Source organism: Arabidopsis thaliana, chromosome 4 (genome assembly GCF_000001735.4).
Source record: "Arabidopsis thaliana chromosome 4, partial sequence".
Lineage (NCBI taxonomy): Eukaryota > Viridiplantae > Streptophyta > Magnoliopsida > Brassicales > Brassicaceae > Arabidopsis > Arabidopsis thaliana.
Window position 1 is genome coordinate 14884054 of NC_003075.7, and position 23688 is coordinate 14907741.

A 23688-nucleotide genomic window follows, 5' to 3' on the forward strand; every position below is an offset into this window, starting at 1 on the left:
GGATGCTGCTCTAATAGAACAAAGTCCGGATCGCAAGGCTTGGTCCGTGGATAAAAAGGTAATTTATCTTCAATCCACATTCACATTTATTATAAAAAAAAACTTTTATAATCGGTGGCATTTAAAAACTTTTATCAAGAAGTTGTAATTCTTGTGATATGTAATGGTGTATGCATTTAGAGCAGCAGTGTGGCTTCGAATTTCAGATAGCAAAAGTAATTAATGTGAACTAATTTAGTAAAGTAATTTACCACTCAATTATAGTGATAAAAGTATTTTACTAAATTTTACTAGTGATATTTTGCTGACTGGCCCGCATTGGGTCAAGTTCAGCACTCAGCAGAAAGACGTGTACTAAATTTTGATATTAGTTTTCACTTTGGTCAAAATAAATTTAAAATTTTATTACTCAAATATAAAAAGATCTCTTTAGTATTTATTTTAATTAATCAGTGTAATAATAAAAAAAATTATAAAAAGAAAATTGCAGATATTGAAACAGGATAATGTGTGGGAGGACGTGCAGACCACAGCAATCACCATTGGCTGTTTTGCGAAAGCGATTAGAGAATGACATGTTGATACAAAAAAAACTGGGTGCCGTTTCCACGTTTCTCTAATTACCGCTTCCCCAAGTCACGGTTTCACCATTAAAGACAAGGGATGGGCCATCTCTCACCGGGAACCGGAAGTATCGGATTACAGTCTTTTCCAGATTTTGTATCTACCGGCATTACCCAGTAATTTTGGGCGGTGCATTGCTATTTACTTTATTTTTCATACATTCACCATTTTTTTTCCTTTTAGAACTGATTATCGTTATTTATTTATTGTTGATAAATAAAAGTAAGTGTTTGACATCTTTTTTTTTGTGTGTGTATGCACAGATAATCTTATAAATTTTGTGTGATATGATTGTTTTTCTTTTATAATTCTATATATTTTGTTATTGTATGAATTATTTTATAAGAATTCGTTATTTGGTATTTCGGATTTACTCTTTACCTGAAACGTTGACTTTGGCTATTTCGTATTTCTTCCTTTATTATTTTTTGTTTATTCGGGAAGATTCTTTATATATATGGGGAAGATTCTTTTTAATTGTTAAAGAAGATTCTTTGTTTCTAAACTAAAATTTGATTCAGGCAAGAAAAGATTTGCAAGATCCTGTTTGATTTACAAATTATATTTTTCTAAAAATAATGGAGTAAGCAATTAAGATCCGTCGAGCTACTTATACATAGCACTATTTAACCATTGTTTGAAACTTTGTCTTGAAGCTATCCTGCTTAAGTCATAATGCATTGCTTCAATATTATACGTAATTTTGAAATTATAACAGCAATAATTAAGAAAAGAGAAAAAAAAAACTAGGATAGTTTAACGCTTTTATCATTGGGTTAGGTTTTGCGACATACCTAGAGAGGCCAAATTACACTGAGGTTGGTGTAAGCCTTCGAGTATGTTGGATTGTGTTGTAAGAAAGTTATTATTTTATTTGTTGTATTTTATAATTTTGTTGGTAATCAATAGTTTCCCGGTTTAGTTTTCTTCTTCAAGTGGACGCTTGTTAATGGTGAGGATACATAATAAAAATAAAAGAAATCAAATTTTAACTAAATTTCATATCAAAACTTTGATGTTTTCGGTTTGGTTCATCTATATTGAACATATTCATAAACTATCCAGACGTTTCTATTTATTTACTTGGGGATTACAAAGAACATGTTAACTTTGTTTTGTAAACGTGTCGTATACAAACACAATCGTTAAAAAGATTGAAGTTTCTATTACAATACATACTATCATCATTAGATGCACTAACTCGATTGATATAACGTTATATTCAATGTGGAGAATAATATTTGATATCAAAATCTGGTCCCATATTCATCCGGTAACTATAACCTGTGGGTCATATGGGTTGATTAACTTATTAAAAAATTTGGAAACTTGTTTTCTTTTTTTGAAGATTAATCTCAAATTCGAATTACCAATAATTTACGATTAATCAAACATGTTCTGTTCCAAATCTAAAGAGATTCTACTTTTGGTGAAAGACTTGAATAGAGAGAGTAAGCTAGGTACACACACTCGCTCAAACAAAACATAACTTACGGTAACAAATTATTCATTCCATTCCGTACATACGATATTAACTACGACGAACCAAAAACATAAAACATACTTATTGTTTCACACTTTAAGTCGAAAAGTAATTATTATAATTTAGTTACCAGATCCTGATCCAGCTCTAGAGCCAGCAAATGAACCGGCAGATGAACCAGCTGAACCACCCGAACCACTAGAACTCGAACTTGATGATGAGCTGGAGCTAGATGATGATCTGGAACCTGAACCTGATCCAGAACCTGCACCAGCACCGGAGCCCGACCCGCCGCCAAGACCAATCCCCAATCCAACGCCCAAACCGATTCCAATCCCACCTAGGTCAATCCCCAAGTCTTTTCTTGCGAGTCGGCTCTCGGTTAACATAACTAAACTTGAAATAACTACTAAACCAAGAAGAAAAAGACCTTCGGCCTTAGCCATTTTGGAAATCTTCGTGTGTTAAGACTTGCCGATAGATGTGTTTGAGTTTATAGTGTAACTTGATTAGGTACAAAAATGAATAACATGTTCGTGTATTTATAGAAGCTTTGGGATTGTGTGAGCCGCTACGTGTATATCACCATAATTAATTTAACCTACGTACATTTATCATATTTCGTTTTATTATAGTTTAGAGAAATTATAATGGATATGCATTGAAGAGTGAATAATTAAGTATATATGCATGTTTTTTTCTTAATTAGATAGGTAAGATAGAGAGTGATGTTTTTACATTTTTACCCTTGTAAGAGAAAAAGAGTTGAAAATGAAAGAGAAGAAAAAAAGAAGAAGAAGTTTAACGTATATAATAACTCATAAATTACCGGTGATAAACAAATTAGCATGATAAATAAATAAGCTAATCCATAAATTAATATGTTATAAGAATAGATAATTGTTAATTTATTAGTTACTGAATGTTAACATGATATAAAAAATAATAATTCGTTATGTATAATAGTTATCTATAAGTAGCATACAATTTACCACTTTAAAAGACATGTTAGGGTGATAACTAAATTGTTAATGTATAAATTAACAATAATAATTAAATTACCAAAATAAATAAATATGTTATTATATAATACATATTATATAATACAAGATTTAACACGAGAAACATGTTTTCGACGTAAGATGAATAGTGCTTTCACCTTGCTACTATATTTTAAAGACATGTTTATCATACTAATCAAATAATTAACTACCTAAACTTGTTACCGCCGAAACTCATTTTTTATTGTTGCATATAAATTGTTTTATCTTGATATTTTTCTTGTTAACGTGTATATGTGACGAAGGGTATATTTGGCATTAGTGTGAATCAGATGAAAGAGAACTAAATAACAAAACTTCATGGTCAGATTCTTTATTTTTCATTCTTCTGAGCATATATATTAAATTCACCCTATAGTTTACGCATACTACCTTAGATAAGAGAACTACGAATACTTAATTAAACACATTTCTAGTCTAGTTAAATGTATGTTTTGATTGGCAATATTAATATGCAAAATGAAATTGTAATCCGGGGTGTGAATGTGATAAATTACAAATTAGGTAAGAACAAATCTTAGCTTAATCCATGTTATTTCGCAAGGTTTTCTTAAACCACCGGTGAGGTAAAAAAAAAGCGTTTGTAAAAAGAATTGAGGTTTCACTTCTACCACGACGATGAAAAGGTTTTCGCATTATAAATTTCTTTAAATCATTATATTCCACAGTTTTGCATCAAACCGCAAATCAGCAATGACAAGTCATAGAGTGAATGAGTGATTATCTAAAATGCTTGATAGGATTATTATTTCGCTTGCGTTTTATTCTAACGAAACTTTCAGGATAATAGAACTGGCAAGTGCATATTTTAAAAATGTGGATTCAGGTAATGTGTGCATTATCTTCTGCTGCTACCAAACCCACCAGAGTCGACGGTCCACTAAATTGAGTGGAAGCGAGGTAGTGGATTCTGCACGCTGAAACCAATCACTCGTACAGGTCACTAATCTATGGTTCCACTATGAATTATTTATTCAACCTACGACACGTGCTTAAATCATTGTTCGAGAAAGATCGAAACTATACATTCACATTGGTTATGTTTTTATTGCTATGAATAACCCATAATGTTCAATCCTCATATAGAATACAAAAGTCATTAAAGAGAAAATTCTTCTCTGACAGTTATTTTTCTATTTTGAATCAGTGTTTGGTTTATTTTTTTAACTAAGAAAGGTGTAAATTAAAATAAGGTTATTTTAGTCACTGGATTCAACTAATAGTAAGTTATAGTTCTAATTATAATAACGATCATGCTGTTTAATTCTTTGGATCTAATACAAACACGTTTGCTTAGTTAAATTATGTAAACGACTTCTAAATCTAATGCTTGAGTTTAAAGTTTATACCCAAATTGTAAGAGGTGTTCTTAAGTTATCAGAAGTTCTTATGCAGATAATACATATCTAAATTATGTATATCACGGATTGGTTCGTTTTTCATTTTTTATTTTACATATATGTTTTTATCTAAGATATTGAACGTAACACATGACAAAACCTAAAAATGCAAATCGAATTCTTCAAAAAAGAAACAAAACAGAGCTGAATTGTGTTCATGGCTTCATGCTATAAACTTTGTTTTTGGTTGATGTCTTTTTTGTTTAGCTGAACGACGAGTCTCCAAATCGTGTTTGCTCTTTCAGTTGTTTGATATACATACAATCATATTTTGTGTTATAACTTATATCGTTATATATATATATGTGTGTTATTTTCTGCTATAAGCGAAATATACCGAAGGAAAAAAAGGAAGAAACAACGAAATAAAATTAGTACATAACATTTAAATTGGGAAATTACAACTTATAGTACAAAAGTAAAACATATACAACACCAAGAATCCAATTCGAATATGGAAGGGTATATAATTACGAACCAAACACATTAGAATTCCTCCTTTTCCATCTCCTGTACTCACACACTTTAGAAAGTTTACTTTTCAAGCATTTTATTTTTCTCATACTAATAACATAATATAATTACGTATAAAACACAATATTGCATGCATGCAATATTCTTCATTCAGTCGTCGCCACCACCATATCCTCCACCATATCCACCGCCTTCACCGTATCCTTCTCCGTTACCGGATCCACCTCCTCCACCTCTACCCCCTCCTCCTCCACCTCCTCCACCGTGACCCCCTCCTCCTCCACTTCCTCTTCCACGGCCTGACCCGGAACGTCCTCCCGAACCAGACCCGGCATGTGATCCGGCGTATGATCCAGCTTCGGATCCTGCATCACCTCCACCACCACCGGAGCTAGAAGAAGAACTAGAGCTAGATGAGGAAGAAGAGCTTGATCCTCCTCCTCCGGATCCAGACCCGGCACCAGCTCCGGATCCGGATCCACCTCCACCGATACCTATGCCTATGCCTATACCAGCACCGATCCCTCCAAGGTCCAAACCCAAGTCTTTTCTTGCGACCCGGCTCTCGGAGACTAGAACTGATGTGGCCAAAATCAAAGTTATTAGAATGAGTGATGATGAGTTATTCAGATCAGACATATTTATTTGGTGTTTGGTAATGCTTTTTCACCCCAATTTAGAGTGCTTTTGCAGTGCTCTTGATGAATATGACACAATATGTATGTTGAAGGTATTTATAGGCGTTCCAGAGCATATTAATATGGTAGTGAAAATCCTACAAGTCAAAAGTTGTTTCCACATCATAATCGTTACAATATTGGTTATTAATCACAACTCAGCACGTTATTTCTAAAAAAATAAAAAAATAGAAATCATTCTTTTCAATCAACATTAAAATCAAATGATTAATAATTCTTTTTAAACGCAACTATTAACTTCATTTTGCCTTTGCTCGAATCCTCCAAATCTACATCCAGTCGAAATTGATCTCAGGTTTCTTGACGAACCCTAAATTTGATTTTCACCCAAATCGATTTCTATTCTAGTTTTGAAGTTGTTGTCACGAATTTGGTATTCATTGAAAAGTATTAAAAAAATTCGCTGTATTTGGTTTGAAGTCTTTGGACCTTTAAATTTTTGGAGTAACGGGCGTAGCCATCAATAATTAATCATTAAATCTCTTCATTCTGTTTCAAAGAGCCAGAATCTTTGATATGGAACATTGCTTCATTTAGCCTTAGCTCTCGTACGTCAAACATAGTTTGCAGATCATTATTGTAGAGAATAGTTAGGGTTTAAGCGAGGTTGGAGAGAAATCGAGAATGTCTAAGTATGACGATGAACCGTCGGAACGTAAACAGAAACTGGAATGCTAATCCTCCCTTGAACCAATTTCAACATTAAACCAAACTAAAGTAGAGAAGTTCTGGTTGCTTCCATCCACGTAATGTTTTTTACTTCAAAGATGAAGAGAGAGATCGAGAAGAAAATGATAAACGTGTAAATGATTGTTTTTGCACGAAAATAAATATGTGGATTCAAACATGTCCAACGTTGCAATGAACAGTCCTTCGGTGTCTGATCCACTATCTATCTCTCCGTAAGTGGACCTATAGTAGGTCGGTCATGCTCATGCATCTAATTTTAATATTTAACAATTATTTTGTAAGAATTGTTTTTCTTAACAGTTTTTTTTCTTTCACAAAAATGATTCGGAGTTTTAGTTTAATCTCATCAAAAAAAAATTGTACTAAAATTAAAAACATCATCTAATTATATAATTTTTTCCTCTAAAAACATCTTATATTATATAATGGATGATAAATCTTGATGGATTGATCGCTCAGAAAGTTTTTTTTTTTCTTCGTAGTTATATCATTTTATTAGCACCTTACATATATTTGAACATGGTTTAAGTTTAACTGGGCTTACAGACCGATCTTATTATAAACTTACTGAATTAATTACTAATCTTTGTCGATTTAGAACTAGCCCCTGGTTGGAAGTTAATACCACGTATTTTACCCAAAAAAAGACAATTAATACCACGTAAATTCGGTGGCTATAAATATATGCATGGACTTGACCCAGAGATATTTGGGCCGAACAATGTTGAAACAATAATAAGGCCTTGAGATGGTTGGCCGGTGATACTTTCTCATGCCTCCACTATCTTTCTTTTCTCATCAGAACCAATTTGGTACACAAGAATCTACTGCAAGTGCATATTCCTCAAAGGATTTTGTTTTCATGTTAATTTATTGGCGTATCTCGGTCTAAATGTAACCAGCAAACTATCTGCCTTGTTCAATATGTACTTCCACTAAACTATTTTGCATTCCATTGGAAAGTGACCTCCATGAAATGCCGCTCATGAATACTCTTAATCAATCATCCACCAAATGTTGCAGGATCTTTTTCGCACAGAACCAGAAAATGTTGCATATCTCATTCTCATCTCTTAGTCCGCACTCCACACCCTACGCCACTCACTTTGGAGTCTGCTCTTAAAATGATGTTATGACATAGTAAGATATGACCAACATAAACCCTTTCACACTCACGACATCTTCTTATATTGCTTATTTCTTAGGATCATGAATGAATTGTTTCGACAATACTGAGAACGATACACGTCTTCAATATTCTGCATAAAGGCCAACATGGAAGTAGCTATATTTTATCGTGGAACTAGCCATAATGCTTGAAATAAACAATGTTATACTCATAATATCAATTAAATGTTTGTGATATACTACTATATAATTAACCACTAGTAACTTCATCATCATCCTTTTTATTATTTTTGGGTCAACTATATCATTATCCTTATTCAACCAATTTTATTCTTATATAAGAGGAAAATCGAATTAGGTAAACGGAAAATGCGATTACTTTCTGAACTCAAAAGAAGGAATCGAAACAATTTTTGTTATAATATTAACAATTTTCGTGTGGTCTTTATCAAATTACGATCCTGATTTATGAACACGTGGCGCTAAGTTAGTTCAGTTTCATTCATTGAGCTTTTAATTGAACAATGAGCGTTACCAATTTTGTGTTTTTTTTCTCGCAAAATGATTTTTTCTTGTTCAGAAGGACACGAAGTGTTCATCATCTTCTTACATGGCAAAAGTACGAAAACATCTGAGATTGTGGCACGTGTGTTACCCTGACGACTCTCTTCTCGTCCCTTTTTCACTTTTCCAGTTTCAAGTTAACACGCGGATTGGGCCCGGAGGTTTCTTGATTCGTCAATCGTTAGCCACACACAAGTTTTATTCTTTAACCTTTTATTTTCTTTAGTTAGTTTCATTGTAAACAATTTTTTTTTAAAAACAAAAAAAAACAGAGGTTGACCTAGAAAAGAAATAAATGCAGCGGTATTGAATTGTTTTCTTCTCAACAGTCATCATCATCATCAATAAAAGAAACATCAAATCAAATAGTTGAATCACTGTATGAAATTAAGAGCCAGAATTTCACAGCTCAATTGCAACTTTGCAACCGAATGGCTAAAAACCCTTACAAAAAAAAAGACGAATGATTGCAAACTTGCGGAATTAAATGCAAATGCACTTATAACAAGCCGCAGTACTTAATCATCAGTATTAGAGTGACGCTAAAAAATTTGTATTTGAAAGAATTATGTTCATTCTCATTAAAATAAGAGTAGGATACATGTTATCTCTAGACCTAACATGTAACCTAATTTTATAACTAATGAATTCACATTAAAGCACGTACAAGTCAATACAACATCTCCATAACATTCAAGACATCTTTAATTTGGATCTTTTTAGGGTTGATAATCACAACTTTTCGATCAAAAAGATATATAGATCGTTCGTTAATTACAAAAAAGTATGTAAAGAGTATAATGGAAACATTTTAAGAGTAAATTTCACAATTAAAAAAAACTATAGATTATACAAAATGAAGTGTCTAGAGACGTGGTAGGTTGTGTGGCTTGTGATGAAACTTCCCCACGTAAATTCTCATCCCACCACAATCTCTACCTACTAACTGCTAACTACTTTACGTCCAGCGCCCTTTCGCTGTTTTGCTTTTATTAGTTCTTCTCTTATATTTTCTCCTAGTTTTTCTACTTTTTTTTATTTATTTATTTTAGTTTTACAAATCTTGAAATTCTATATTATAGTTAAATTTTAGAAAGCCACCTTTGTGTGAGTTTTGCTTATGCAATTGCCGACCGAAGTTTGTTCCATTCTGGCGTTCTCAAACCTAACAACTGTAACTACATCTTTCATTCATAATCAGATTGTTTTAATAATATACTCATATCTAACAATATCAGGAGAGTTCCAGCAGTTTTATTCATATAACTGGTGTAGTTTGAACGATAAATAGAACTTATTATAGAATTACCATCACCCAAATTTTAGTATTGAACTATTCGATGAGAATTTTGACATATTCATGGAGCTAAAGAAATATGACGACGCATCACATTTTGATATGTACAGTCTCTACATTTTTTCAAATACATTTTTTTCTTTTTCAAATCTAGTATCAAGTACAAACGAATGTCTAAATTCGCTTGGATTTATTAAAAAAGTATCTTTAAGTTTGGTGTACAGTTTGGGTTAAAGTACTGTGTAATATAGGTGGATTGTTTTGAAAAACTTTGAACCGATGCCGATATCTAATTGATTTTCTTGTTTTTTTTTGGTAATTTGAAAACCATTTTAATTTATTTGGTTACATATATTTGTAGTATTCAGTAAGTAAGAAACAACATAAGAAGATTGGAATTTGATATTAGCTGGTGCTACTAATTTTGGAGTGTTTCTGAAAGAAGACACACGTTCCAAAATTGTCAACACGTAAACAAAAACCAATAAGGGATTGACTTGTGGATATTGGATAACCAAGCAATTAATTAAGATGGTTTAGAGACGTAAAATGATTAATTAAGAAATAGTACTAATACTTTATTGGAAAATAAGAGATGAGGTATAATAAAAGATGAGTAGCTGGGAACGTGCAACAGAAAAATAGTTCACCCAACTTTCTCCTATTAATACTTGCCTCTTCTCTCTTCCTACTTCTAACCTTCTTTTTCTCCTTCATCACACACATATACACACGCTTTCGTTTAAACTCTCTCTGTTTCAATCATTAATCAGAAAGAAGCAACACAAATATGGATCACGACAAGTCTACTTCTTGTTGCTGCGTTCTTGATGCTTCCACTTATGTTGGTTTCTGGATTCTCAAGAAATTGCTTAGCAGAGGATACTCTGTTCACGCAGCGATTCGTAGAAACGGTATCTTTCTCCGTTTGTTCACGAATGATTTCGGGTTTGTTCTTTTTTTCCGATGATTTCGAAGTCTTTGTTTGGTTCTTGATTTGTTTTATATGTGTTTGGTAATTAGGGGAGAGTGAAATTGAGGAGATGATCAGAGAGATGGAAACAACAGAAGAGAGATTAGTGGTGTACGATGTAGATGTGTTGGATTATCAAAGCATACTTGTCTCTCTCAAGACATGTAACGTTGTCTTCTGTTGCTTAGACAGCCCTGAAGGGTACGATGTGAGTGACTAATTCATCTTGAAGTGTTTTGTGTTGATTCGTTCTGAGTTTGGATTGAAATTTGAAACTGAGATTGATGATTTGTGTGAATTTATCATCAATCATAGGAGAAGGAGGTGGATTTGGAAGTGAGAGGAGCGATCAATGTGGTGGAAGCGTGTGGAAGAACAGAGAGTATAGAGAAGATTGTGTTTTCTTCTTCATTAACAGCTTCAATTTGGAGAGACAACATTGGAACTCAAAAGGATGTTGATGAGAAGTGTTGGAGTGACCAAGACTTCTGTCGCAGCAAGAAGGTTTCTAATTTTTCTTTATTTATTTATTTTGGTTATTAAATATTAATCCTCATTAGTTTAAGTGAAATTTAAAATTTTGGGGAATAAATTGGACCCACAATTTAAATATTATAAGCTGGATTGGAATAACTAATTATTTCCTGACATCTTATTTAATGTAGCTAGCTCATATTATTATTTATTATACATATAAAAAAGGAAGCCAGTTCTATAAATTTTGAATTTTGAAACACTATATAAGGAATTATTTTGTGGTATTTTTTTAATAGTCAAATGTTGGTCTTCATCAAATGTATCATCACATTATCTCGAATCATTTTATTGGACGACATAGAAAATTCGTAAGGGGTCAGGTTAATTGAATATATTCATTTCCATGACTCTTAAATACATTGTACAACTCTTGATTCGGTTATAGTTGCCTTTTGGAAATTTAAAGGGCATATATTTTAAATTTTTTTCCTTCATGTTTTGAATAATTAGATACAGATGATTTAGTAGTAGTGTCTTTTATGACTATCACTTAGATTAGACGGTGACATGTTTTTTTTTTGATATAATTATGATTGTCATTACTGGACTTAGCTAACTTTATGCAACAAATTATTCGGAGACAATATTAACGTGTATAGCTGTCTGTCATCAAACGGAACAGTCAACAAAACGAAATCGAAGACTATTCCTTTACTTTTTTGTTGCTGCAATTTTTAGGAATTTCATTACCCTCTCTTTTTGTTTGTTACTACTATTTACTGTAGTAGTATTAGTACAAGCTCAAACTCACGTGCTAACAAACTGTATGTGGATGCAGTTGTGGCATGCACTGGCAAAGATGTTGTCGGAGAAAGCAGCTTGGGCATTAGCCATGGACCGTAGGCTCAACATGGTCTCTATCAACCCTGGTCTTGTCGTCGGACCATCTGTCGCACAACACAACGCTAGGCCCACCATGTCATACCTTAAAGGTACACACACATAGAGAAATTTCATAAACCTCACAAAAGAGTTTATGAGCATTTAATCAAAGTTCCGGAATTAGTTGCGAAGGTTTTGTGAATGTTTTAAGAAGGCTTTTTTAATAGCATAACTGGAATTTGTTTTTAAACAATCATAGTGTTGAAGAACGAGACATACTAATTCATATTCATCAATTGTGATTTGAATTTGATGAAATAGTGTTTTTGGTAACAGGAGCTGCACAAATGTATGAGAATGGTGTGTTAGCTTATGTAGACGTTAAGTTTCTAGCGGACGTTCATATTAGAGCATTCGAGGATGTTTCAGCTTGCGGTCGATACTTCTGCTTCAACCAAATCGTCAACACAGAAGAAGAAGCTCTCAAGCTAGTGGAGAGTTTGTCTCCTTTGATTCCTATGCCACCGAGGTACAGTTTCTTGTTTAATTCTATCTTGTGATTTATTGTTTAATGCAACTTATAGTCTAATACTATATATGTCAATTAGGTATGAGAATGAGATGCACGGAAGTGAAGTTTACGAAGAAAGATTAAGGAACAACAAATTAAGCAAGCTGGTAGAAGCTGGCTCTGCTTGTTAAAGAAAGATTTCACAATTTAAATTGAAAGAGACGAGATTATACAAAAAAAAGTTGTAATTTGTATATTGATCTTCTCATAGATGCATGTGTTGCTTGTGAACTATTAAAAAGAAAGAAAAAAAACACATTTCATCTCATTTTATAACTAATAGTATATGAGTAGTTTTTTTTTTTTGGCTGGGGGCACAATATGAATGTTTTCTAATTTTTGTTAAACATATTAAATCTTGGTGGGAGAGTTGTCGTATACGAACCTTTTAAAGCGATGTTTCCTATAATTGTGCAATAATAATATGAATGCATTACGTGAAAGATTGTGCTTGTATTGGTATATGAACACATACTATTATACTAAAAAATTTGATAAAGAGTTTTTTTTGTTTTGATTTTATATGTAGAAATTATAATATTTTCAAATTATGGTTGAAAACAAAGATGATTTTCTTAGCAAGCCATAAGCTTTTCTTATATGCAAATGATAAAGTACTTCACATAATATGTTTCCCTAGATTACGAGTTAAGATCATATCGTTGAATATAGAATTTTGTGACGATACTAACTTGTTTTACTATGAAATCATGCACAATTTTGTGACAGAATTCATGATTTTGCTACGGAATCATCAACGTGTTATGATTTTTTTTTTAAATGATATGTTCTTACCTGAGAATAATGTGAATTGGATTTATACTAAAAACACCAAATTATAAGAACAGTACTTTTGCGAACAAAGATCTTATTCACAAAACCATATGATATACTTAATGGGCCAATACCAGGCCTGAGATTGCCTAACGTCGTTAGTAAAACCCGTTTAACCAGCTAAAGTATAACGTCGTCGTTTAAACAAGGCATCTTGACCCTTCTTCTTCTCTATCGAGTGCTCTGGATTCTGATTTGATTTGTGAGGAAAGCTAGATCGACGATCGAATAAGTCTCGCGCTGAAATCTATCTTTGTGCAAGCAAACTCTCGAAGAACCTTAGATTGAAGATGGTACTGATCGAATCAAGTGAGAGTGAAGACGAGATCCTCATCAAAAACGAACCAAAGCCAGCGTCTTCATCCTCACCGCAACCCACGGAGACGAAACAAGTCGACGGAGATGATTCCGATGGGTTCGAAACTGCCAGCGAACGTGAAATTAGCGATGAAGAAGGAGAGGAAGATGGTACCAAAAATGACGCCGTCACGAGTCAGGAGGAACCACAGCACTCGGAGAAGAAGGAAGAGCAGATTGAGCTAATGAGTGAAGGAGAAGCCATAGTCGACGACGGATCAAACAAGGTGAATCCACATTCAAATTAGTTTATGGTTTATGGGTTTATTAGCTAGTTCTCATTACAACTGTACCTATTGACAAAGTTTCAATTTTGCTGTTAAAGGTTGAACCTTTGGATGAGATTAGTAGAGAATGCTTTAAAGCTAGTGTTGATAGTTATTGAAATTTGTCTTTTTTGTTTGGAAGGAGAAAGCTTTGGCAGAAGCAAATGAGGCTAAAGCGGAAGGAAATAAACTGTTCGTTAATGGCCTTTATGAAGAAGCATTGTCAAAGTATGCTTTTGCTTTAGAGCTTGTTCAGGAGTTACCTGAGTCTATAGAGCTTCGATCCATATGCTATTTAAACAGAGGTGTATGTTTCCTCAAATTGGTATGTCCTTTATTTTGATTACTTCTTGGTCTATTTGAATTCCGATAGAAGATGAGTATAGTGCTCAAGATTTTCTGTGAAATGTTTGTCAGGGTAAATGTGAAGAAACAATCAAGGAATGCACAAAAGCCTTAGAGCTAAATCCTACCTACAATAAGGCCTTGGTTCGAAGGGCTGAAGCACACGAGAAACTTGAACACTTCGAAGATGCTGTCACGGGTGAGTTCATGAGTATTTATTTACCTTGTATGCAAGCAAAAGTCTTTCCCTTTGAGGTTTACTCATGAAACCAGTTTATTAGAAAAATAAGCTAGGAGTTTTAGGTGGTTAGTTTCTGGTACTTGTTACATGATAGATAGCTTTTGGTTGTAGATCAGGTTTAGTGGAAGAGCCATACTGAGCCTCTGTCTTCTCATATGCAGACCTGAAGAAGATCTTAGAACTTGATCCTTCAAATGATCAAGCTAGGAAAGGGATTCGACGTCTTGAACCTCTTGCTGCTGAGAAGCGAGAAAAGATGAAAGAAGAAGCTATAAGTAAGTTCTGAGAGTATTCCATCACGAACTTTTATTATCTTTTGCAATCAGCATGCATCAAGAGCGTGGTCATATATATGCATCGATTCATTAACAGTCATTTATACTGAATATATTTGTGTTTGTAGCTAAGCTGAAGGAGATGGGAAACTCGATTTTGGGTCGATTTGGAATGAGTGTGGACAACTTTAAGGCGGTTAAAGATCCCAACACTGGCTCCTACTCTCTTTCTTTCCAAAACTAGTTTAATATCGTAGTTGCTCTTGATGTATTGCTTCTACCACTTAAATGTTTAGCAACAATCTGGTTAATATTGCAATGTGTTATTGTTCTTGATGCATACATGAAAAGATGCAATTTCATTAGATTTAATATAGCAGTAAATCGAAAATTCAATGTTACAACAATGGAAAAACAATTTCCTTTTCATGGTTCGGATCAATCTGTTGGTGTGATACAGAAAATACAATAAGCTATTATAGGATTTAATTGAAGAATCCCATGAAGAATCATCAAGGGTCTAGTATGAGTGTTACAGATTGTGTGTTATGGCATGGTGCTCCAAGTATTCTTTGCTGTTCATTTCTGTTAATCTACACAATAAACATAACCGCTTGATGAGTAACCAATGAAACTAATAGATTTTAGTTGTTAATCACAGAGTCTGTTATTACATTACCTACTGATGGTTCTGTCTTTTGCGAAACCTAATTCGTTATCCACGCAGAGCTCAGTAACATCGTTCTTTCTTGATCTTGATGATGTTCTTGGACCCATCGATTTCGCCTCTGAGATTGTTATAATCTTTTCCAAAAGTTCTTGAGGATTTGCTTCAGCTGTACACAACAACCTCGCTCTGTTCTCATACATTACCTGCAATTCTTAAACCATCATTATCAGATTTTGATGAAATGGTTTGGTAGTGCCATCTTATAAGAACAAAACAAGAACCAGGAATTGCATACATCGACTAGCGTGACGAATCTATATGCAGCAGTACGGTTATGAAGCCCAAACACTGGAATTTCGTCCAAGGCAAGAGTATGAAACTTCTCTGCAACATCAAGAAGAAGAAGAAGCACTGTTTAGAGACAAGATTTGCAGATGAGAGAGAGACAAAGTAAAGTATCTTACTGAACAAACCGAAGTAATCCGCAGCTCCAAGAGGTCGGTCACATAGCTCTTCAAAAGGAAAGTATGCACATCCATTGGCACCTAATGGAATCTGTTCATGAAGCAGCATTTGGTCTGATGAAGAACTTATATACAGACAACACAAGTGTTGTTGGAGTTACACAGAGATTGGTATAATAAACTGTACCTGTAATTTTCTTCCCATCACCACTTCTACTACCTGTGGACGGGCAACAACATTGTCTCCAATCAATTGTCGGAACTTCTGTTTCAAAAGGGTCGAAAGATCTTTACCAATGAAGTAGAATCCTTGCTCAGCCTGCAAAAATGAAGAAGTGTCCCAGTTATTGAACTCAGCTCTACCTTGAAGCCAGTCTAGGGAGTTTTTAATGGGATTAAGAGCAATACCGAAGTTAGTTTCCGGTAATCAACCGCTGAACCGATCTCATGAACCACACTTCGTTCCTGCGAAAATGGAAATCTTGATGCAGTCTTTGAATTAAAAAGGTACTGAAAGTGGACTAATGATAGTAGATTAGACTACCTTCAATGAAGAAATGAAAGGTAGGAACAGATCTCTTTGGAGTCCTCCTTCATAGAGTTTATCAGGATTCCGATTCGATGTAGCAACAAGAATCTATATTTTATATAGCAAGCATGGACAAAAGTCAGTTTTAAGATGATTGTAGCAGCATAATGTAAGTAAAGATGACACTTACAACACCATTGCTAAACAGATGTCCAAAGAGTCGGTTTAGTATTAGAGCATCTGCAACATCAGTTACCTATAATAACAGAAACAGTAGCCGAAAAAATCAAGATGTGTTGATCCAAAGATGATCACTTTCAAGAAAATAAATATATGAAATAGTGTACATACCATGAACTCATCTAGACATAGTAAGATTGCATCATGAGCTATCTCTTGGGCAACAACTTCAAGTGGATCTGATAAACCCTTGTGCTTCTGCAAACATTATGAACCGAAATCAAACAACGTATCTCAAAAGGCTAAAGCTTTTCCTACTAAAATCAATAGAGAAACAATGGAAACTCAATTATCCATACTTGCAAGCGGCTATGAACACTCAACATGAAATCATGGAAATGTATCCTCTGCTTCTTCCAAGTACAAGGCCTAATGAAACAAGAGAATTGTCATGAAACCGCAATGCTCGAAAAAAAAGGATAAGAATTTGATCATACAAACTTACAGTTGATCAAAGAATAAGTCCATCAACATGGTTTTTCCTGTACCTACACCTCCATAAAGGTATAATCCTTTGACGGGTGAGTAAGAAGTCTGTGGCATGAGCCGAGACCAAAACCAACGACTTCTGTATTACACAAAAACACAGTTGTGTGAGACTCAAGTTCTCAATCCTAAACAGAGAAGGAAAGGTGTCAAGGCTAAGAGAACAGAACAATCACCTTGAGGATTTATCAGAAGTATTATACCGATCTAAACGACATGTATCTACTGAATCCACAAGCTCATCATATAGTCTCTGAAGCTCTCTCAATGCACTAATCTACAACATTTCAAACACAACCTTAAGCCGCAAGTAACACGAATCACATTTAATCTTATAGCTCAAAAGCTTCAATGAAGTAAAAAAGAGTGGCTATTATTTTTATCATACTTGGCAGATATCACCAGTCATGAGTTCACCATTACTGATTCTTCTCTCATACTCAACAAGAGGACCTGTTCTATTCACATCTGTCATCATTCAACAAATATCAGCAAACCAATAAACACGAACTCTGAGATTGATAGAATTTCTTTGCAAAGAGAAACAAAACCTGAGACGGTGACCCTAGTAGTAGCAGGATCAGCTGCTTCTACTGCTTCTGCTGATAAGCCTCTAAAGATACTTGACCTTGAATACAAACTTGAATTATCAGTGTTTGTATTCAGCAGAGCTTGATTTTGATTGACACCGATCAAAAGTTTGCGGCTTTTGGAGTAGAAAGTTGAAGAATAACGTTCTTGATTGTTCCTTAGAGCCCATCTAATTCTACTGAGAGATGATAACCTAATGATTGGTCTCATCTACGATCAATGCAAATTCAATTCAGCAGCTGAAACTTTGAGATACGGAAACAGAGCAAGAACAATAACCCAAGAAGAAAAACAGAATCTTTGTATGAGAGAAATCGGATCCGGATAAGAATTAGAGCACAAGAGGAAAAAGTGAATGAGAATATTGAAAAGTTAAGTTTGATGTTTATATGTAATGACGATGATAAATCTGGATAAGAGAGATAGAGAGAGACCCAAGAATAAACGGAGATGTAGTCAAATAAGGAAGATAGAGAAGAAGATCTTTAACTGTTAAACTCTTAAAACAGAGAGATAGAGGCGTGATTAATGAGTTATTTATCAACTAAGACACGTTTTTTATTTTTTTATTTTTATATACTTTCAATTTTTTAACCAAAATTGATTGTGTTGTACTTCTAATTACATTTGTTAATGTTGATTGCATAGTTGTTTTCCAGGTCATTAGAGGATTGTATTTGTCCCTTATTTAAGAGAGTTGACTATTTTTATTCCTATGAAAAAAGTAATTTCTTGATATATCTTTACCCTAATGATGTCTACAAGTCAAATTACAAATTTTATAAACAATTTTTAACATTTGTAATTATAGTATAGAATATTGGAAACGGAAGCTTCTCGATGTTGCGTTTGCGTACAGGATACTGGTGGACCTAGCGAATGTGTCCCATACATAGGCTAAGCATATTCCAAGTGGGAGAGAGATACGTGAATCAGACATGGTCCTTAAAGATGATCCAACGGTCTATAATTTTTCTAGTTTTGTTCTCAATGGGTAAGTTGAACAATGGACCTTAATGATGACATGTTGCATTGCGTATGATTCCACGTGTCCACGTCATTTCTTACACTGCAAACATGTCTTTTTCTGACCAACCCCTAACGCTACTTTTCTTTGATACATCTTTGTTTTTGCTATAATGGTGCTTGTTGACAAAATAATACTATGTTGAATTGACCTAAAACCATACTCAGATTGGGATATCCGAGAACCATTGTGTAAGACGTGATGTTTGATCCAAATATGGGCTACACTCAAATATTGGATATAGGCCCACAAGATATGATATCTTCATTTTTTTTTGTCTATAGAACAACATAAAACAGGGAAAAAAATTTACACTACTTTTGTTCTTGTTCCGTTATAAATATCGTTTTACCGATTGATCATAGAAATGGTATACTTTTTAGTTTTTGGAACAGCGGTAAAAGGTTTTATGTTGATGTCTTCTCCGAGCGCCGGTGATTTTCACACAGACCTTGTTATTGGAAAACTGAAATAATGCAGTTTTCTGTTGATAGGCCTTAAGATGTCAGATTTTATGGGCCTTTTAGGTTGTTCTGGCCCATTTAGATAGAACTGTTTCAGTTTTCCAACAACAACTGATAAGGATAGACGAAAGCCCAAATTAAGAATCTTTGTCCTAAACCCAAGGAAAAGCGTAATTACGACACGCAGCCAAACAAAACATTTCCTGCGTGAAAAAAGTATTTGAGAAAAGAGGACGACAAAAAGGTACAGGTGTCAATATATAATTGGATTAAACAAGCTTAGACACCTAAAAGTTTTCTCTCACACCATTTGTGAAGATCCAAAGCAAAAGAAGAATTACAGAAACTGAAAAAACTATCTTCCTCGTCTCTTTGATCATTCTCTTTTAACTCATGGCGAATCAAGGAGCAAAGAAGAGGAAAGATGAGAACGCTCGACACATGGCTAAGCTCCGTCTCATTATGATCCTTTGCAACGTAACTTCCTCGTTCCTCATTTCTTAAATTCTCAATACATTAATCCGTTGAGCTTAGATTTGTTTAGATACGTTACTTGTATCAATATGGAACTAAAAATCCGTTGAATTTGATCTTTAGGTCTCGAAAGTTTCAATGTTTAGCTGATTTTGTTTCGATGAATTCGAGGATTGATGTTTTTGGCAATATGTGTTTGCAGATTTTGTATGTCCTAGTGAGGGTTATAATTTCGCATTCAAGTCATACCTGGAAAAATTGGATTGGTCTTGTGTTAACATCGTTAGGTTACGGGATTCCATATAAGCTTCTTCATCAAATGGCAAAGCCTAGTGTTAGTGATGCTGGTGAACTTCTTGATGGTGGATTTGACATGAGCACTCCTGGAATGTGTGGGTACGTTCGGAAAGATTTGTCTTTTAAATTGATCAACTAGAAAGTGCCTGCTTTTGTCTCAAGTGTTTCTGTATAGTTGGATTCTGTTTCCATAACCAAAAGCAATAGTAGGAGGACTGTTTCATTATCAGTTGTTTGAAATGAGTGATGTTTTACTAGTTGTGGCTTTCTCCGAGTTTTATCGTTTATCAGTTGCTACATAATCGTCATCTTTATGGTGGATTGGATTTATGGTAGATTCTATAGTATAAGCCTGATGCTCTATTCTTCCTTGCAGATATTTGCATGATGTACTCTACATCACCTGCTTTGTGCAGGTCGGATCTATCATCTCTGGAAAGTTTTGGTACGCGTATTTAGTGGTATGATACCCATCTCAATTTTCTTTATTGCCATATTTTAAGGCAAACAACAGATTTGCTCTGTAGGAATGATGCAACCATTTACTTTTGCTTGTTTTTATTTTAGATCCCTGCATTTGGAGCATACAAAGCTTCTGGTCTTATTAAGGGACTATTGTCACATGGTTCAGAGGTAATCACTTTGTCTTGAATACTCTCAAAGTGCTTTGAACAAGGGGGAAATAAAACATGATCATTTAAAATGGACTGTGTTTTGTCTATATGACTGAACTTAGGGAGGTGTTGAGGATGAGAAGACTCGCAAAAAGAGGGAGAAGATGGAGAGAAAAGCTTCTAGAGGACAAGTCGTTAAGACAAGATCTCGATGAATGTCTTAAACATTCATCTTTAGCAAACACAATTAGCAAATCTTTCTTCAAACATACAAAATGCAAATCAATGGGTAAATACTCTTGACTTTGTAATGTACCTGTCTTTACACTATTTTGACTTAATGGATGTGTTAAGATGAAGTAGACTAATAGTCTTGAGTAGGATACAGTGAATTCTCATAAGATAAAAGACTTTTGCTCTTTGGATTATGATGATGTTATGACTTGTGAGCCATTAGACCGACAAATGATCCTGACTTGAAAATTCTGATTCATAGCTAAAGAGCCTTGACTGTAACTATGGAGTAAGTGGGATATGATGGAAAGAGTTGGGAAACCATTTTGTATTTCATTTCTTCAACACAAATCAAGATTAAGATACAGTAATAGCACGGAAGAGCTAATTATATTTGCGAATAACCAAAGAACATGAGACTATAAACATATTCTTAATGAACCCAAGGTACAAAAATTGTTACATACAAAAAAGTTGCCCAGTACTTTCATATATTTGATATTTGGTTGTATACATCACCCGGTGGTTATGGAGAAGAGATTGAATTCACGTTCCAGTGTCCATAGAGACTCATTCTTGTTATTGATACTTAGCGTATACTCCTGGAAATATCCGTTATAAGTGATCACCGATACCGTTGCTCTGAAAAGAACGTGAAAGGTAAAAGATTATCAAAACTTGTCATGTAACCATGGTTTCAAAATGAAGATATCCTAAAATCTTACCTAAGAGATGTAAAATGAGATGGAGATGATGTTCCTTCAAGTTTGTCTATCTTCCTAACCACGGCATAACTGTACACACAAGCAAGAGACAGACAATAAACCTCTTGGGGAATATAACCTGATAGGTCATTAGCAGCGTCTAAAAGAATTAACTTTCACCTTCTAATCCCGGAAGAAACTGCGTTTTGAAGCACATGATGATGAGCTGGATCTAGTGCATCACTCACACTGTCGGGAAGAACCGATCCAAGAAAGCTAGTAGACCTTTTGCTTCTGAAAAACTCTTACAAATGTTAGGAATCACAGTATGTATAAGGGAAGTAAGAGTGTGATTCTTAATCCTAACCTTTGGTTTATGGCCAAACTTAAAGAGAAGGCATGAATGGAGCCTGAAGAACTAGTTGCAATTAATATATCTGGAAGCTGTGTCGATGGTCCAAAAGACAGTGAATATATAGTAGATGGGTATGTTCCTCTCCTGAAACTATATGACTGCAAACAGAGGAAAGAAACGATTAAGAATCTGTAGAAAAACAAAATGGTGATGTATTAAAAGAGCAAACTATTCACCTTAGTTGCTTCTGAAACAAGATGGACTCGGATCAAGGTTCCTTGCTCAGATCCTGTAGCAATGTACATTCCATTTGAAGACAGTGCAATCGCAGCCAATGGAGAACGATGTGCATCAATCTGTAATCGAGTTTAACAAACAGAGAGACAATACAATCAAGTTCATTAATAACTTAGTTTTCTATGCAAATTAGAAATTTAAACCAAAAATCAGGTGAAGCATCTAGTAAACCTCACTATGAGACTGCAAATCCATGACGTTATACACCAAAACAGATCCTTTCGTCGTACTAGCTGGAACAGCTAAGTAGCAGCCTTCAAGAGATGGAGAGAATGCAGATAGACCTGAACGAAGATATACATTTACATGTCTGTTTACAATGAACTAATACGGTAAAAACTGACAAAGGGAACTTAATGAGATACCTTTTGGATTTGGCACGGTGTCGATAGTATCAAGCATGACAAGAGTATTCAAGTCGTAAACGAATGTTTTCTCTAGCAGCACAACAACAAGTCTGATAAGAAGCAATCACAGAACCATGAATTCACACTCTCAAAGACAAAACAAACAACAATCTGAAGTCATAAGTTCGGTAACAAACCTTTTCTTGTTCATACGAACAGCGAGTATAGAAGTTAAAAAATTCAATTCCCTAAGAGGTAAACCCGTTGTGGTCTTGAACAAACAAAGACGCCGTGGGGATAGAGAAGCCTATATATATGAAATTTTCCTTAATCAAACAAAGATCAAATCTGATTATCGAATAATGTTTATCAAGCACAAACCTGTTCACCAGCTCCAACAATTGCAAGTAGATCTGAGCTATACAACATCTCAACAATAACAAAGGCTCCAGCAGCTAACAAAAAAACAAACAAAAGGGAAAAAAAAACTTCAATACACAGTTTTAAAGTAAAAATTGAAGCTTGGAATAAGGATGATCTTATGCCAATTGCATTAGCTTTTTTTACCAGGTATCATCAATATTCAGACACTAACCAATCTAAAATTTACAACATTAATAAGTGTTTAATGTCTGCAACTGCATTACAGGAAGTTGTCTTCAATATCAGATCATACTTAAGATTTCGATTCATCTAACCAAGTTTTCTATCAAATCCATCAATTATAAACGCCCACGGATTCAATTTAAAGGATATAGACAACAAAAGTTGGATCTTTTGATTAAAACACAGAAACTGCAGAACCAAAACGAACAGATAAAACTTGCCTCGTTCATAGCAGAGTCTGCCTGTAGTGGAATCGAATATTTTGAAGGAATCTTTCCAACTTATCGCAAAACCACTGCAATAATCGAACAGCCATCAAACAACAATAAAAGGGCAGCTTCTGAGTTACGTTATCTGAGAAGAACTTTTCCTCGAAAATCTACTAAGAGAATCGAATTCGCTATCTTCAACGATTTTCAAATAAATAAGAAGAACTCACCTGTTATCTTGATTGAAAGAAACACAATAGATAGGAGAAGGAAGAGAGGACAGATTCGCCATGTCTCCCAAATTGTTTAAGCAGCTGTCTTAATGTTTTCTGCTTTTTATATATGTTCTGTTTTTCGTCTTCTTCTTCTCAAAACGCTGTCGTTTCTTCTCTTCTGTTACTTTTCAGAACGACGACGTTTTCGATTGAGTGGGATAAGCT

General features: G+C 34.3%; 7 protein-coding genes across 10 annotated transcripts; 3 read left to right on the top strand and 4 right to left on the bottom strand.

The window, feature by feature from the left end:
* Positions 1 to 1973: 1973 nt before the first annotated feature.
* Positions 1974 to 2731, bottom strand: AT4G30450 (glycine-rich protein). The gene has a single exon (NM_119191.4). The coding sequence runs from the start codon at positions 2551 to 2553 to the stop codon at positions 2230 to 2232; it is 324 nt and encodes a 107-aa protein (NP_194774.1). The 5' UTR covers positions 2554 to 2731; the 3' UTR covers positions 1974 to 2229.
* A 2146-nt stretch (positions 2732 to 4877) lies between these two features.
* Positions 4878 to 5802, bottom strand: AT4G30460 (glycine-rich protein). The gene has a single exon (NM_119192.4). It carries the CDS (start codon positions 5679 to 5681, stop codon positions 5193 to 5195), a length of 489 nt encoding a protein of 162 aa, NP_194775.1. The 5' UTR covers positions 5682 to 5802; the 3' UTR covers positions 4878 to 5192.
* Positions 5803 to 10019: 4217 nt separating this feature from the next.
* On the top strand, positions 10020 to 12791 carry AT4G30470 (NAD(P)-binding Rossmann-fold superfamily protein). Its single transcript, NM_119193.4, has 6 exons — positions 10020 to 10333; positions 10443 to 10600; positions 10708 to 10896; positions 11708 to 11861; positions 12088 to 12280; positions 12360 to 12791. Exons 1-6 carry the CDS (start codon positions 10210 to 10212, stop codon positions 12451 to 12453), a joined length of 912 nt encoding a protein of 303 aa, NP_194776.1. The 5' UTR covers positions 10020 to 10209; the 3' UTR covers positions 12454 to 12791.
* Positions 12792 to 13292: 501 nt separating this feature from the next.
* Positions 13293 to 15068, top strand: TPR1 (Tetratricopeptide repeat (TPR)-like superfamily protein). 3 transcript variants are annotated; one of them, NM_001036679.1, is made up of 5 exons: positions 13293 to 13740; positions 13922 to 14108; positions 14197 to 14323; positions 14527 to 14640; positions 14769 to 15068. In NM_001036679.1, the coding sequence occupies exons 1-3, from the start codon at positions 13447 to 13449 to the stop codon at positions 14199 to 14201; spliced, it is 486 nt and encodes a 161-aa protein (NP_001031756.1). In that variant the 5' UTR covers positions 13293 to 13446; the 3' UTR covers positions 14202 to 14323; positions 14527 to 14640; positions 14769 to 15068. The 3 variants fall into 3 exon arrangements, with proteins under 3 accessions (NP_001031756.1, NP_849557.1, NP_194777.3); NM_179226.3 differs by having other exon boundaries at positions 13300 to 13740; positions 13922 to 14104; positions 14482 to 14640; NM_119194.5 differs by having other exon boundaries at positions 13300 to 13740; positions 13922 to 14104.
* On the bottom strand, positions 14981 to 18091 carry AT4G30490 (AFG1-like ATPase family protein). The gene is made up of 14 exons (NM_119195.3): positions 17581 to 18091; positions 17418 to 17497; positions 17206 to 17306; positions 16989 to 17111; positions 16843 to 16912; positions 16655 to 16741; positions 16494 to 16559; positions 16319 to 16411; positions 16183 to 16239; positions 15962 to 16093; positions 15775 to 15865; positions 15606 to 15694; positions 15320 to 15513; positions 14981 to 15233 (listed from the first exon to the last, which is right to left on the bottom strand). Exons 1-14 carry the CDS (start codon positions 17828 to 17830, stop codon positions 15173 to 15175), a joined length of 1494 nt encoding a protein of 497 aa, NP_567847.1. The 5' UTR covers positions 17831 to 18091; the 3' UTR covers positions 14981 to 15172.
* A 1206-nt stretch (positions 18092 to 19297) lies between these two features.
* AT4G30500 (transmembrane protein (DUF788)) lies at positions 19298 to 20955 on the top strand. Its single transcript, NM_119196.4, has 5 exons — positions 19298 to 19588; positions 19788 to 19981; positions 20259 to 20343; positions 20450 to 20515; positions 20619 to 20955. Exons 1-5 carry the CDS (start codon positions 19505 to 19507, stop codon positions 20709 to 20711), a joined length of 522 nt encoding a protein of 173 aa, NP_567848.1. The 5' UTR covers positions 19298 to 19504; the 3' UTR covers positions 20712 to 20955.
* Positions 20956 to 21043: 88 nt separating this feature from the next.
* Positions 21044 to 23592, bottom strand: ATG18B (autophagy 18 B-like protein). Of its 2 annotated transcripts, NM_001342010.1 has the most exons (11): positions 23479 to 23592; positions 23261 to 23334; positions 22815 to 22888; positions 22631 to 22740; positions 22452 to 22543; positions 22258 to 22370; positions 22026 to 22145; positions 21802 to 21947; positions 21615 to 21728; positions 21456 to 21524; positions 21044 to 21372 (listed from the first exon to the last, which is right to left on the bottom strand). In NM_001342010.1, exons 1-11 carry the CDS (start codon positions 23538 to 23540, stop codon positions 21246 to 21248), a joined length of 1101 nt encoding a protein of 366 aa, NP_001320091.1. In that variant the 5' UTR covers positions 23541 to 23592; the 3' UTR covers positions 21044 to 21245. The 2 variants fall into 2 exon arrangements, with proteins under 2 accessions (NP_001320091.1, NP_001320092.1); NM_001342011.1 differs by lacking the exons at positions 23261 to 23334; positions 23479 to 23592 and having other exon boundaries at positions 21047 to 21372; positions 22815 to 23260.
* Between the last annotated feature and the right edge of the window lie 96 nt (positions 23593 to 23688).